Source organism: Corapipo altera, unplaced genomic scaffold (genome assembly GCF_003945725.1).
Source record: "Corapipo altera isolate COAL_440 unplaced genomic scaffold, ASM394572v1 75, whole genome shotgun sequence".
NCBI classification, from domain to species: domain Eukaryota; kingdom Metazoa; phylum Chordata; class Aves; order Passeriformes; family Pipridae; genus Corapipo; species Corapipo altera.
In genome coordinates this window covers 11,594,513-11,607,596 of record NW_020884887.1, presented here as the reverse complement: position 1 = coordinate 11,607,596, position 13,084 = coordinate 11,594,513, and the positions used below count along the sequence as shown (strand labels likewise).

The window sequence follows — 13,084 nt, the reverse complement described above, 5'->3', positions numbered from 1 at the left end:
ATAAAATTTCTAGAATTGATATTAGAAGCAACACAATTTGGTGAGGTGGTTTGGGGAGGATTGTTTCCTTGGCTATTTTGGCAGCAAATGCCAAAATGAATGGCTTCAAACTGGCAGAGGGCAGGGTTAGATTGGATATTAGGAAGAAATTCTTCCCTGTGAGGGTGGGGAGGCCCTGGCACAGGTTGCCCAGAGAAGCTGTGGCTGCCCCATCCCTGGAAGTGTCCAGATCGGACAGGGCTTGGACCAACCTGGGCTAGTGGAAGGTGTCCCTGCCCATGGCAGGGGATTGGAACAAGATGATCTTTAAGGTCCCTTCCAATCCAAACCATTCTACAACAGTATGAAAATTTTGAAGACATTGGGCAACACAAATTTCTGCCAATGGGATGATATTTAACTGTTGACATATTTTCCTTTCCCATATTATTCACAGTGGACTGGAGGAAGAAGGCTTTGTCTTTGAGCACAAAGCTTTCTCCTGCCTGTCTGAGATCACGAGGTAATTTTCCATTGCCAGCATTAGCCTTAGGAGGACTTTTCTCTCAGAATCCTTCTGTTGAAGACAGTGACATTTAATGAACTGATGCCCTGAGCAGGCTGTAGTGCCCTTGCTGTCACACGCAGTGCCTCGTGCCTTCTGGGCAGCTGTGCCAGGAGCGCTTGTACAGTGTCAGAAAAATGTGCAAAGACTACAGATGTTTGTCAGCATCTTTCTACTGATACAGAAAATTTTGGAAAAGATTATACTTGGCACTCCAGCCTCCACCTCTTGCTTCCATGGCAGCTCCCACCTTGGATCAGCTGGTGTGTATCTGCCTACCTGGAGAGTGAACTCTGTTTCAATGAGGATTTTACTCCTTTGCTTTCTTATTGCAAGACCCAATTTCTTCTGCTCACTTTGGTCGTAGAAACCATCACTCCCATTATTCCCCCTACACTTCCCTACAGTGCCACTAGTGTTGGCTTTTGGACTCAGCTATTCCCCCCGGGTGTTTTTCTGGTTAACGCTATTGTACACTTAGATAATTAAGTGAAAAGGGTTTCAGAGTGGACACCAAACCAGCTCATCTGCAGCTGGTTTGTTGTGCAGTTCATTCTCTTCTTGAGAAATTGTTGATCTTGAAGCTTAGAGGCAGCAGAGGAGGGAAACTTCCATTTTCTACCTTTAAAACGACGAGGGGAGAGTTGTGCCGTGCACTGTAGCGTCAATCAGTCATCACTGAGGTGGCTCTTGAGGACTTCCTAGAGCAGGTGACTCTTTATTATTCAAAGGAAAGAGGAGACACTTTGCAGTAGATCCTGCTATTTGCTTGTTGCTATAAAAAGATTGGGAAGGGGAGGTGGGGAGGAATCTGTTCTAAATCCAGCTGGTACCAGCTCAGCCCTTCAGGGAAGTGCAACGCTTAATTTCTCTTGTATTTCTTTGACCCAGTTAGCATTGCACAAATGTTCCTGATCACAGGACTGTCTAATCCTCTCTTGAATCCTGCTAAATTTTATCTTGTTGACATCCTGCAGCAATTAATTCCAGGATCTGACCCTGCACAACAAGAAGGCTGTTTTTCTTCGCCGTCTGTTTGTTCCAACAATCCAGGTTTGAGCAGAGGAGGCACAGATGATCCAAGGCAGGGATGTCACCATCCCTCCAGGACTGGGAGCAGCCCAACACCTCTGGCATAAGCCATTTTCTCTCCTACGTACTTGTCATCAAGGAAGAAATAATAAAACATTCAGCTAAGCTCAGCTGACTTGCAAATGTCACAATCCCCCACCAGATGAGATGTGGCAGTGTCCCTGCCGGCCAATTCTGCTCTCACTGTGCGTGACCACCCGCTCTGCACTTGCTGATCCCGAGGGGAAAAGCCACTGCAGGTGTGTGAGGCACAGGCAGATAAAGCATTGTGGTTTACACACAGTTTTTGCTAAGCTCAGCTGGCTGGATGGGCTTTCAGCTAGATTAACTTAAAAGCAAAGATGAGAAATGGTTGACAAACTGCTAATGCACACAGATAAATAAACTAATAATTTGATTTCCCTCATCAGCTGCCATTAGAAATCTGTGCTTTAAATGCAGCAGAAAATTATTCCCATTACAAGCCCATTTCAAAGCACTTAAAGGCTCCCTTTGATTTTAAATGGCATTTGGTCAAATTTTATGTAGCAACTTGCTGGCATTCTAAAAATGTCCAGTTTTTCTACAGCTCCTCACAACAGTCCTCAGAATTGTTGCCTCCAGGACCATCATTCCAGGAAAGCTGCAATTTCCAGGAACAATATCTCTGTATTTACACAACATGCATTTTGCATCAGCTCTAACTCGTGTCAGGCAAATTGGATTATACTTGAGAATCCCAGAGCATGGGGAAAGACCACGAGCTCATGATGTGGTGCTTCAGGGGTCATCCCTGCTGTCAACTGTGGCCCACATAAGTGGTGCCAGCCACAGAACACGAATGAGCTCTGGTGAACAAGGCAAAGAGCTGTGCTTTAATGCTCTGACTCCTCAAACACCAGCAGAAAAGCTTTCAGCCATCATTTCAGATCTCTATTCAGCCCATGGTTACAGCTGCAAATCCAAAATACAAAACCCCTTGCCATTAATCACATTGCTGATGGGACAGTCAAGGTTTCGTTCAAAGATAAGGCATTCCTGCTTAGTCATTAAATGCAGTTATACTTCATTCTACACCATTTATCATTACTCTCCACTAAGAAAGGCTTAAAGTTAATTAAGATATGCCCTCAATGAGCAATTAGGACCAAATTCAGGCACTTCAGGGCAGGGGAAAAGCCTGCAGCACCGCACACAGCAGAAGGATTCTGTGTTCTGCCTCAGGCCCAGGTCTGGTCCCCTTAAAAGGTGGGAGTTTTCTTTAGAGCGTTTAAGATTTAGATTTTTTTCTTAAATCAGAAACAACTGCTTTAATCCTAACTTCAGAGTTAAAGTTTCTAGAAACTGGTTTCTCTAACCTTGCTTACACACCCCCTGCACCTCCCTGTGTGTGTGGGAGCCCCTTGATCTGCTCCATCTTGTCCCTGCTCGTTACAATCCCTCGCTGAGAGAGCCCCACTTCTGACCTATCCCTGCCTGGAATCACATTGCACTGCCTGATGTTTTAGTTTCTGATCAACTGTGTTTCTGGCTGTCTGTGTGGACACAGAAAGGCCTCTCCTGGAGTGGGTGAGGGTCTCTCTGCTGCAGCTGCTGTTGGAGTTTCTGAGCTGTTTCTGCACTGCACAGATCTGATCCCCAGATCCCGTTAGTGAGGATTGTGGAGCTGTTGCTTCCTTGCCTTTGGTTTGAGCTGATCGGTATCTTTGTAATTTAAAAGACAAGAATCTGAGGAAAGAGTGGGCCAGCTTTGTTTCTACCTCGCCAACTCCGGTTTGTAAATTCTGGTCATGATTTTCAGTGTCCAGATGCATTTGCTGTTTGCAGCACAAAGAGGCTGCATGATCGTGCAAGCACAATTGCACGTTAGCCCACAGTCTGCTTGTGAGCTGGTTGTGAAGGCTGAGACTGAAAGCTGCCGGTGGGATTTAGATACCAATTCTCCATTCAAATTAATCCAAATCCCTTCGGCAGTTCTGATGATCTCAATAAATGAGATTTTTCTGCCAGTGACTTCAAATGCAGAGCCTGCCATGAGATTGGCCATGAAAGCAGCACGGCTTTTATCTCACTCTGTGACCTAAATTCCCAGATAAGGTTTTCTTTCTTGTCTGGGAGCACTTCTGAACAGGCAGGAGGTTTATCCTGACCAGTGATTCCTCAGGGGCTGTTCTGTACAGAAGAAAAGAGGGGGAGCATTTTCTGATGGCCCAGTGTGTGTCCATGGGCTGGTAGGGTCACCAAAGGGGGGAACAGGGAGAAAAGTGCAGTATAACTACAGGCCACATTATCCCATCCAGGAGCAGCCAATTTATTTTTCTTTGGTAGGACTGCAGGCTCCTTCAGCAGCTCTCAGTTGGATTCTGGAGAGCCCTTGGTGGCCGAGGAGCAGAGGGGCTGTTACAGTGGGGTGAGGGGGCTGCCCCACACTGAACCAGCCTGAAGTGCAACTGCAGCAGGTGGGTGATGTTGTACAGCTGCAAACCTGACTTACCAGGGAACTGGTGCATATTTAACTGCACAGTGATTTTGAAGTGCTCATTTCCAACAGAGCTGATCGTGAAAAAGGTAAGGACCGTGCTTTTCAAAACAGGATTTACCTGAACCTGAAGGGTAGCTGAAGCAAATGGAAACAACCCTCCCCATGTGCTCCTCTGTCCTGTGTTAAACTGGGTTTCCTTCTCTTACCCGTCACAGCCTTTACTGCACAGCTGGAATCCCTCAGCCTGGGGCTCCTGGCCCCTGAAAACCCTCATCCCCCTCCTGCTGGGAGCTGCCCTGCTCGCTCCCCAGCACCACCAGTTCCATGTTTCCCTCTTCTAACCCCGATGCCTTGCCACTCCTGTGACCCTGATTTGCCTCTGTCCCTGTTTGTCCCGATCTTTGCTGCGTCCCACCGGCTTTGGATCCTCTTGCAAAACCCAGTTGCTTGAGTAGAACCTCAGTTTTCACTAAAAAAAAAAGCTCCAGAGTAAGCCAGTTCACTCCAAAGCTTCATTTCCGCAAACCCTGCTGCACCTAACAGAGCTGGCTCTGGTGTAACCTGGTAGGGTGAGAAGATGTTTGTGCACCAAATCGCAGTCCATGTGCTGTGGACCAGCCCTGCACTGAAAATAATACCCCATGGAATGCAGTAATGGAAACAACAACTGGATGGAAGGATTTTATTTGTTTCTTCTGTCAAAAGCAGTGACACATGCAATTGGCATAAGACTTGCTAGGCATTAGTGTCTCAAATATTCACATGGAGGAAATTTAAAAGGCAGCAGAGCAATGAGGACAAGCATCACTTAAACCCCAGTGTTTACCTGAGAAGGGAGGGACAGAAGTGTGGAGGAGGCAGAGCAGGCTGGCACCTTCCAGGTTCAACTCTTTCCATCAGCTTTAATAAATACAGGACCCACCTTCACTTCTGTTCTTGCTGTGTGGTTCGTTCAAGAACAAAGCTGGGAAGCAGTTCAGCTCCATAGTGCTAATGAGTTTCAACAGGAGAAAAAATATTTGAGGTAAGAGATGTGAGGATGAGAAGCTCAGACACTCTCACCTTTTGATCCTTGAGCATATTTACACTCGTGTTAGTACTAAGCAGAAGTTGCCTTCTGATTTAATCTGCTCGAGGGTGGTTTGGAAATCACTTGTGAGTATTTTTATAATTGCAGCTTTCCAATGCTATTTCTCATCTTAGCTGCTGTTGAGCAAACAGCCTGGTCCCTGTGCTCTCCACTGTGCCAAAACATTTGTTCCTAGTAGTAGTAATAATTAGGCTGGTATTGCTTTGCAGTTTTCTCACCTACTTCTCTTGACTGGCTATAAGAGAGTGTGGCACCAGACACAGGTACATGAGTTTGCTCTGACCACAGGAGAAAGTGCCAAGGACAGAGAGTTTCTCTGGATGGAGAAGTCTCTGTGTGGCAGTGAGGGATGGCCTGGGCATGTGCCCACCACCCCCACTGGGACCACACAGCACTGCAGGAATGCTTCCTGTCCTACAGTCATTCCATGTAGCAATAACAACAACTGAATTGTTTTATATATGTTATGTGCTGGATGTTTGTAACATGCACATATGTTCTTTCCAGGTGTCAGTCTTGCAGGACCAGGCAAAGTACAGTCAACATCATCAGCGTGGTCAGGTATGTGAGGATACAGAAGCACAGCTATGTAAGGAAACACAGAAATTATTAATTTACATTCAGGTCCTGTGAGCACCACCCCAGCATCCCCAGGCTGCCCCTCAGCCAAAGCTCCTCTTCTGAGCCTGCAGAGATGTGTGCACGTTCACGGGGCTCCTGCATGGGGCTCCTCCAGCAAATTCCATGGGTACCCATGGTGTGCAGCCTGGCTGTGACAGTGCAGAAACCAGCATTATCCCTATTTCTTTACAGCTGGCTCCAGAACAGCCACAGCCCTGGCATGGCAATGGGCTCCTAGCTCTCCTCATGCCAGGGGTAGTTCAAGGAGTAAAGGGAACAGAGTTGTGCCAGGGCAAGCAACAGGAAAATCCCCACCCAAAGAGTTGTAATATTCTCCATGTTGCCCTTCCAGAAAGTCCTCTTAAGAGACTTCTTATGATTTTTAAGAAATATGCTACTGTGTTAACAGATGACTCTCCAGTGGGGCTCTGGTGCTGACACAGGGATCTATGATGGGTCTCCCAGTAAATGTACGTGTCAGAGAGAGCACATCTCGTACTGTCCAAGCATCAGCCAAAATGTTCCTTTCTGGATAACTGTACCCAAGTGTGAGCAACATCTGGCTGCTTGGCATTGGCTGGAAAACACTAGTATTTCCATGTTCCCACAGATCACTTCTTCTCCAGCACAGATGGGGTTTGTGCTCTCTCCAGCTTTTCTTCATGCTCAGGGCAGTTCTAAGCAGTAGGTGGGAGGAGATGCTTTATGAACTGTTGCCTTTCCAAAATGAGAACTGATTGCTGTTTCCTTAGCAGATGAGACTCTGAATTGTCCCTTTGTCCACAGATGAGGGATATGATGGGTCACAATAGTCTGCCTGACTCGCATGCATGTTCAAGCCATGTTTTCTGTGTGAGGACTCCAGGGAGAGCTGCTAGAGCACAGGGTGGTTATATCTTGGGAATAAAATTATTCTGAGCAGCTTCTTCTTCACACTTCAGCAATGGCTGGGAGCAAACAAGCTTTTATCTTTGCTTCTTTCCAGATGCATCTGTGCTCTGAAATCCAGTTATGGATCGTGGCTTTTTTAGGTACCTGGAAAGACTCGAAGTATCTCTGCTTAGTGGAGACATCACTCATCATGTTTTTGTCAAAGTGAGAAGTTTCTCTCCCTTCTTTTTCATCTATGTCTGCAGTGTTGAACAAACTCTGCTTTCTTACAGAGCAGTGCAGGGCTGGGTTTCCTACTAGCTTCCCTCTGGCTGAGGATGCTGATAGCTCCTCAGTGTTAATGGACACAGGGCCATTTTCTTTCTGACTGCGGTTACTCCCTAAAACTGTTCCCTCATCCCTTCTGAGATACTTAAGCTCTGAGCAGAATGCTTCTTTCTGAACTGGTCTTGGGGAGGGAAGCCTTGGAAGACCGAACATTCGTGGAAAACTGTTTTTCCCTGTGGCTTTTTCTTTCAGGGTTGTGGGATGAAGGTCATCATTTTGGCAAGAAGAGCTGCACTGTGAGTAACCACTGCTGGTGCTTTTACCATATGAAGAAGCCTTGGAGGAGCAAAGATTTCCTGCACAGGTGTAAATCTGTTCCAGGGGGTCCTCTCTGGACCAAAAGTCGGCTTCTGCAGGTGGGACTTTTCCCAGTGGCACCACATTTGAGATTAAATTGGTCAATTTGCATTTTGACCTTTCCTGCTGTGTCCCCGCAAGAGGTGGAGAACATGACACATCTTCAAGGGTCTTCAGGGTCTTTCTGTCCTGAACCTTTTGTCTGCTTTCAGGAAGGGCTGGGAAGGTGGGTCTGGCAAGGTGGCAGATGGATTGAATGTAGTCATCACTGGAGTACAAGTCTGGGCTGGCTGCGGTGCTTCCAGTGCGCTTTGGGTTGTTGGTTGGATCTTCCATCGCTTCCTCGTGGGTTTCACGGATGGTTGGGAGAGGCTTCGAAAGACTCAATCTGATTCGGGGTGCCATGGCTGCAAAGAGCAGAGCAGGCATGATCAGCATGTGAAAACTAGCTGCAGTAAAGAAATTCTGGGCTTGTTTCTGTGAAGTCCACACTACCTGAGCCACCTGATGCCTTCTTGTGGCAAACGGTGCAGTTTACAAAAACTGCGTTTTAAAAGTTTGCTGGCAGTGCTTTTATACCCATGGCTTCATAAAGAGCTTCATAAATGTACAAAAGACACCAAGTGATTAAGTACGGCAGCAAATAAAAGGCTCATTAAGGAGATCAGCAATGATGCTCCTCCTGAATGCAAGGGGGCACAGCTGGAGAGGTGTGGGGCAGGGGCACAAGCTCATCTCACTGTCCCTGTTGTAACAGCAAGGCACAAACTATTCTCCTTATTTAATACTCCACATGTCTGTTCACTGTAACAGGGCTCTGACTTTACCCTGTGTCCCAGCAGGCAAGAGCTGAACTCGACAGGAGAGGAGCTGACCTGCCCCTGTTGGGAGCACCATGTAAGTAAAGCAACCTTACAGCTGGTCTGTTCTAGAAGCTGTAGGTGAGACTGTACAAACATGGTCACTTTTGTCTCTGCCAGGGGTTCATAAACGTAGTTATGGGTGGTAGATCTTTCCCTGTGTGCTTACCTAGAGTCAAAGAGATTTAATTCATTTTCTTTATATTCAAATAGTCATCCTCAACTTTTTTTAGGATGGATTTCCATCGAACTGCTCCCACTACTCAGTTAAACAGATTGAATTACAAACATTTCAGTATATTTTGAGCTGCAGTGTTTTCTAACTGTACTGATTATTTTTTTCCTCCAAATGCTCTCCCTGCACTTTGCTTATCTCCCCTTCTGGCAGCAATGACTACATAGCCTGGATTAATTTATTTTTTTTTTTATTGCTTCCCCCAATGAAATTTGTATGTGACTAATCTGCCGACACAATATAGCTTTGTTGTGTGATTAAACCAAAAGTGCTTTGCTAGCTATTTTAATGCCTTGCTTGTCATTGCTGCAAATAAATCTGGCTTTGTTGAACCTCCCTGCAAAGCTGCAGATCACACACAGAGTACAAGCGAGCAGCTCGTGCCGAGCCCAGGGCAAAGCTCCAGAGTGCCCATCCCTCCCCAGGCTGCTGCTGGCGGCTCTTACTGGTTTTTCTCAGGTGCCACTGGTAAAATCAGCCAAGCTGGGACTTGCTGTCTTGAGAGCAGGAGACGCTTGTTTTAAACCTTATGGCCTTTTTATTATCCTTTTTCCTGCCTGCTCCTTTTTTCCTTATGTCTTTATGCCTTAAGGACAAGGCTTGTTCCTTTGCCTTCCCTCCCACCCCTTGTCTGAGCTCGGCAGTGTCAGGGTCTGGGGCCGGTGTTGAGGAGGGTGGACAGATGCTCCTGAAAAGGGGCATGGGCATGTTGTGATAAATCACAATACAGCTAATCAGTAACTAAGTCCTGCCAACATACCCTTCCTTTGCAAGGAAATTAAACTACCTATTTACTGTAAAACTCTGCCGATGGGATGGAATAGTTCCAGCTCGGATCCCCTCTACCCTGGGCACTGTGCTGACATGGTCGGGGTCACCTTCCTACCAGCAATCCTGGAGAGCAGGACCCCCTGCCCTGCAGCTTTCCCTCCACCACGCCTTGGGCATCCCTGGCTACCAGCATCCCGGGTATTCCCGGCGACACCCAGGACACAGCCCACAGCTCATGCGACCCCCTCCCCTTACCTGTGTGGCTGCGGGGCACGGGTGGCTGTTGTCTCCCCTGGCTCCACGGCTCTGCCCTGCTCTCTCCTCCCTGTTTTCAGCACAGGAGATGTGCTGTCTAACACTAACCCATGCGCCAGCTCCCTGCCTCAGTCAGCTGATCCCGCTGCCTGTTTTGTTGCTGTTGCTAAATATAACCCGCTGGCTGCCTGCCCTGCCCGAGCCGCAGCCGGCAGGCGCCGTGGCATCGGGGCAGGCAGGGCCAGCCCGGCCCCGACAGGACTGGCCACCGCACACCCCTGCGGCTCAGCCCCCTGACGATAATTCCCCATGTGGAAGGGACCGCGGTGCCGTGGCCGTGTTGCAGGAGGGGCTGCCTGCGCTCCGAGCTGGGGTGGGAAAAGAGGAGCCGTAGTACCTTCATCTTTTATTGCTGAGAGGGGAAACCTCAGGATTTTGGGCTGCTTTTGCTCCTCCGCCTTACTTTGTGAACGAATTTGGGCTGGTTTGTCTAAGAGACGGTGGGTGTTTGCAGCATCCTTATCGCCGCTCTCTGCTCTCGCCGTCCCCACTCCCACTCTGTGCTGAGCCGCACGTCCCTGGGCTGAGCCTACATCCATGGGCTGAGCCTACATCCGTGGGCTGAGCCTACATCCATGTCGCTGAGTTCCACTGTGCCATCCACTGTGGAGGCACAGCAGGAGCCGGCCCCGCCACGGCACCTCCCTGGGCTCTGCTCCCCTCTTCCCACTGCCCCCGGCATCGCCCCCGTTCGTGTTTCGCTGAGACCACACAAGTGCATTACGGCAAATTGCTCTCCCAGGAGGACTGGCAGCATCCGACCTTGCGGGCCCCTTGGCAGTAGGGATTTGCCTTTGTTTTCTGGCTTATTAACATGCTGCAAACTGATTGCAATTCTGGAATAACCCCAGTGTCCCTCTCGTAGCCTTTACTGCAGCACCACGTTGGGTGGGGAGATGAATAGTTATGTTGCAGCAGAACCTTCCTTCTGTATTTATTTCCCAACACTGTCCTCAGAGGCAGCCCCAATAGCTGCTGCTCCTTCCTGGGGAACAGCCACGCCACAAAACATCCCTATGTGACCCAGGCCAGGGAGTGTGACTGCACTTCTTGAACCTTGCTGCTCCCCACAACACCTGTCCTAAGCCACTGTGAGGGACGAAGAGAAAAGCAGAAATTCTGGATTAAAAATCACTGCTTTAGTTTTAATGCAAATCAAAACTGTGTTACCAGCACTCAGGCTCGCATTGGCTGTAACTGCTGATTTGGTCACCCATGCTCATCATCCAGCTGCCTTCTTTATCTCTGGTGGAAAGAAATAAGCAGCTCAACAGACTTATGCACCCCTTTAGGGTAGGATTCAAAGCAGATTTTTTTTTTTCTAGAAATAGCCATTGCTTAGCATTTCAATATAACAGGTGTGTAAGCTTAAGCTGTTTGTCTGGAATTCTGCTGCCAAAAAGCTGAAGTTAGCTGAAATGACCCTCAACCTCCATGCATTAAATTTCCTAACAGCAATGATAGCTGGGATCATGCTGTAGTAACAAGCTTAATTTTTTTCCTTCTTGCTTGCAGGCAACGTAATTGCCATAGAAAGGAAAAAAACCTCAGACCCCAGCTTCTCCAAGCATCTGCAGTATAAAGCTCAGGAAAGCCATTTTGTGAGGAAAATGACTGATCTGGAAAAAAATTTCCACGTGTGCAGATATGCCCATATGGACACGTTCTCTTTAAAAAAAGTCTTTAAGGTGCTTTCCCCTCCCCTGGAAAGTCTGTCCTTCTGGCTGGAGATGTCTCCTTCCCAAAGGTCTCACGGAACAGATGGAACTGGGGCCATCCCCCACCAGGGATGGCAGCAGCTCTGAGAAGAGCTGAATCAGGCTCAGGGTTGGGATATCAGGTGTCTTAACAGGGTCAGGGAATCTTCTCAAGCTTTTCTGTATCATTGTCCCTCGGTGTGGTTTTGGTGGTGTCCAGACAGGGCTGCGGAGACCCCGCACCCCTCACTCGAGGTGCTGCCCAAGAGCCTCCAAAGTGATCAAGGTCCTCATGAAATGTGCTTAGGTAAGGCATTTCTTTATCACCCCCCCCCCCCTTAAAATATGGGTTTGCAATAAGAATCCCTTTTATCTGTTAAAATTAGTTTATTCCAGGCATCTGGTTTTGCTGTAAGAAAATTACATTTGTTTGAATTGCTGTTACTGGCATTGCTCAGGATAATGCCAGTATAAATTATTTGTTCTCTATCATATTTTTTACATTCTGGATGATATGAAGGTTAAAATATAATTTAAAAAATACCAGATACAGCTTAAAAAGTAGCTGCTATTAACCAAATATAATATACCTCTTGGGTTTTTTTACCTCAACCACAGCCACTCGGTTTCCTCTTTCAACAACTGGGTGCTCAAAAAAATAAAATTTAATTTAACTGGGTGCTCAATTAATTTAAAATTAAAAACAAGACACAATTTTGAATGCTTGTTGCAAAACTGTCATAGGTGTCTTCCAAACACTTCTGAGGATGGTTCTGGTTAAATCACCCCTGTCTCCTGTACTTATTCTCCCTGAGAGCGTGGTGAATCAGCATTCCTGGGTGCATGAAAACCATCACCAAATGGGATTAATGGCAAAAGAAAACAGCCACAGCAGCGGTGCCTGAGCTGCAGAGGAAAACACCAGTTGTTAGTTCTGCAGGGCTTGGTTGAGTGTCTGAGATATAAATGCTGACGGTTATTTTTTGGTTTGGTTTTCTGTTTGTTAACTTTTCTTTTGGAATGTTTCCAGTTTTTGGGAGAGCCTTGTATCCAAGCAGTTTAGCAGAGTTGGGTAAGTGTGACTCTCCTTTGGGCATTTTTGAAGTTTGTTGATGTTTGGATAAACAAAGCAATTAATCTTTGGGAGCCATAAATGGATACTAAAGTCAATTCCCATTCTTGGTATTTTCAGGAAAAATGCCCTTTATGTCAAATGGGGGCTCTGGGACAGCTCCAGCACTTCTGGCTAAAGCCAGCATCCACCTGATGAGGCACCAGCCCTGCCAAGGATGCTTCATAAATAATGTTAGCTTTGGGATATTGCAAGGAATATTTATTTTTTTGGGGAAAAAAATCAACTTATGCTTTCCAAAATAGTGAATCTGTACAGAAAAGATAGAAGAATAAAAGCTCCTCCAGCCTGGTTTGACAAACCACTACCCCCAGAGGGGCCAGGGGAGCTGGGCAGCTGTGTTGAGTTCACTGCCTGGATGGAGGTCATACCTGGTGGCACTGATGTGACAGCTCAGTGATGCTGCTCTGCTCCTGCCTGGGGTGACACAGCTGAGCCCTGGGCAGCAGTAGTGAAATCCCAGTTGGAAAGAAATCCCAGTTTTTAAGCTCCCACACTGGAAGCACTTTGTCTGCTGCCAAAATTGGGCCAAAACAGGACACTAAGCTGAAAGTCCGTTCCTTTCACTTCCTGATTTCAAGGCCTCCAAGAGACATTTATGGTACCAGTTCCAAGCTTTCCTGCTAACCACTAGAACTGTAAATTTGTTGGTTTACCCTGCAGTTGTTTTACCCTTCTTAGCCCATTTCTGCCCACTCCTCCTTCCAGAGCAGCAGGAGCAACCTGATCTAGTGGATGGCATCCCTGTCCA

At 47.3% G+C, this 13,084-nt stretch overlaps 1 protein-coding gene across 1 annotated transcript; it reads right to left on the bottom strand.

Moving 5' to 3' along the window:
* Positions 1 to 4,765: 4,765 nt before the first annotated feature.
* On the bottom strand, positions 4,766 to 9,684 carry LOC113946992. Its single transcript, XM_027643116.1, has 2 exons — positions 9,445 to 9,684; positions 4,766 to 7,730 (listed from the first exon to the last, which is right to left on the bottom strand). Exon 2 carries the CDS (start codon positions 7,726 to 7,728, stop codon positions 6,739 to 6,741), a length of 990 nt encoding a protein of 329 aa, XP_027498917.1. The 5' UTR covers positions 7,729 to 7,730; positions 9,445 to 9,684; the 3' UTR covers positions 4,766 to 6,738.
* Between the last annotated feature and the right edge of the window lie 3,400 nt (positions 9,685 to 13,084).

What these genes read in the sequence shown, in the direction of transcription:
- LOC113946992 (XM_027643116.1), bottom strand. Translation starts at nt 7,728, where the DNA reads ATGGCACCCCGAATCAGATTGAGTCTTTCGAAGCCTCTCCCAACCATC.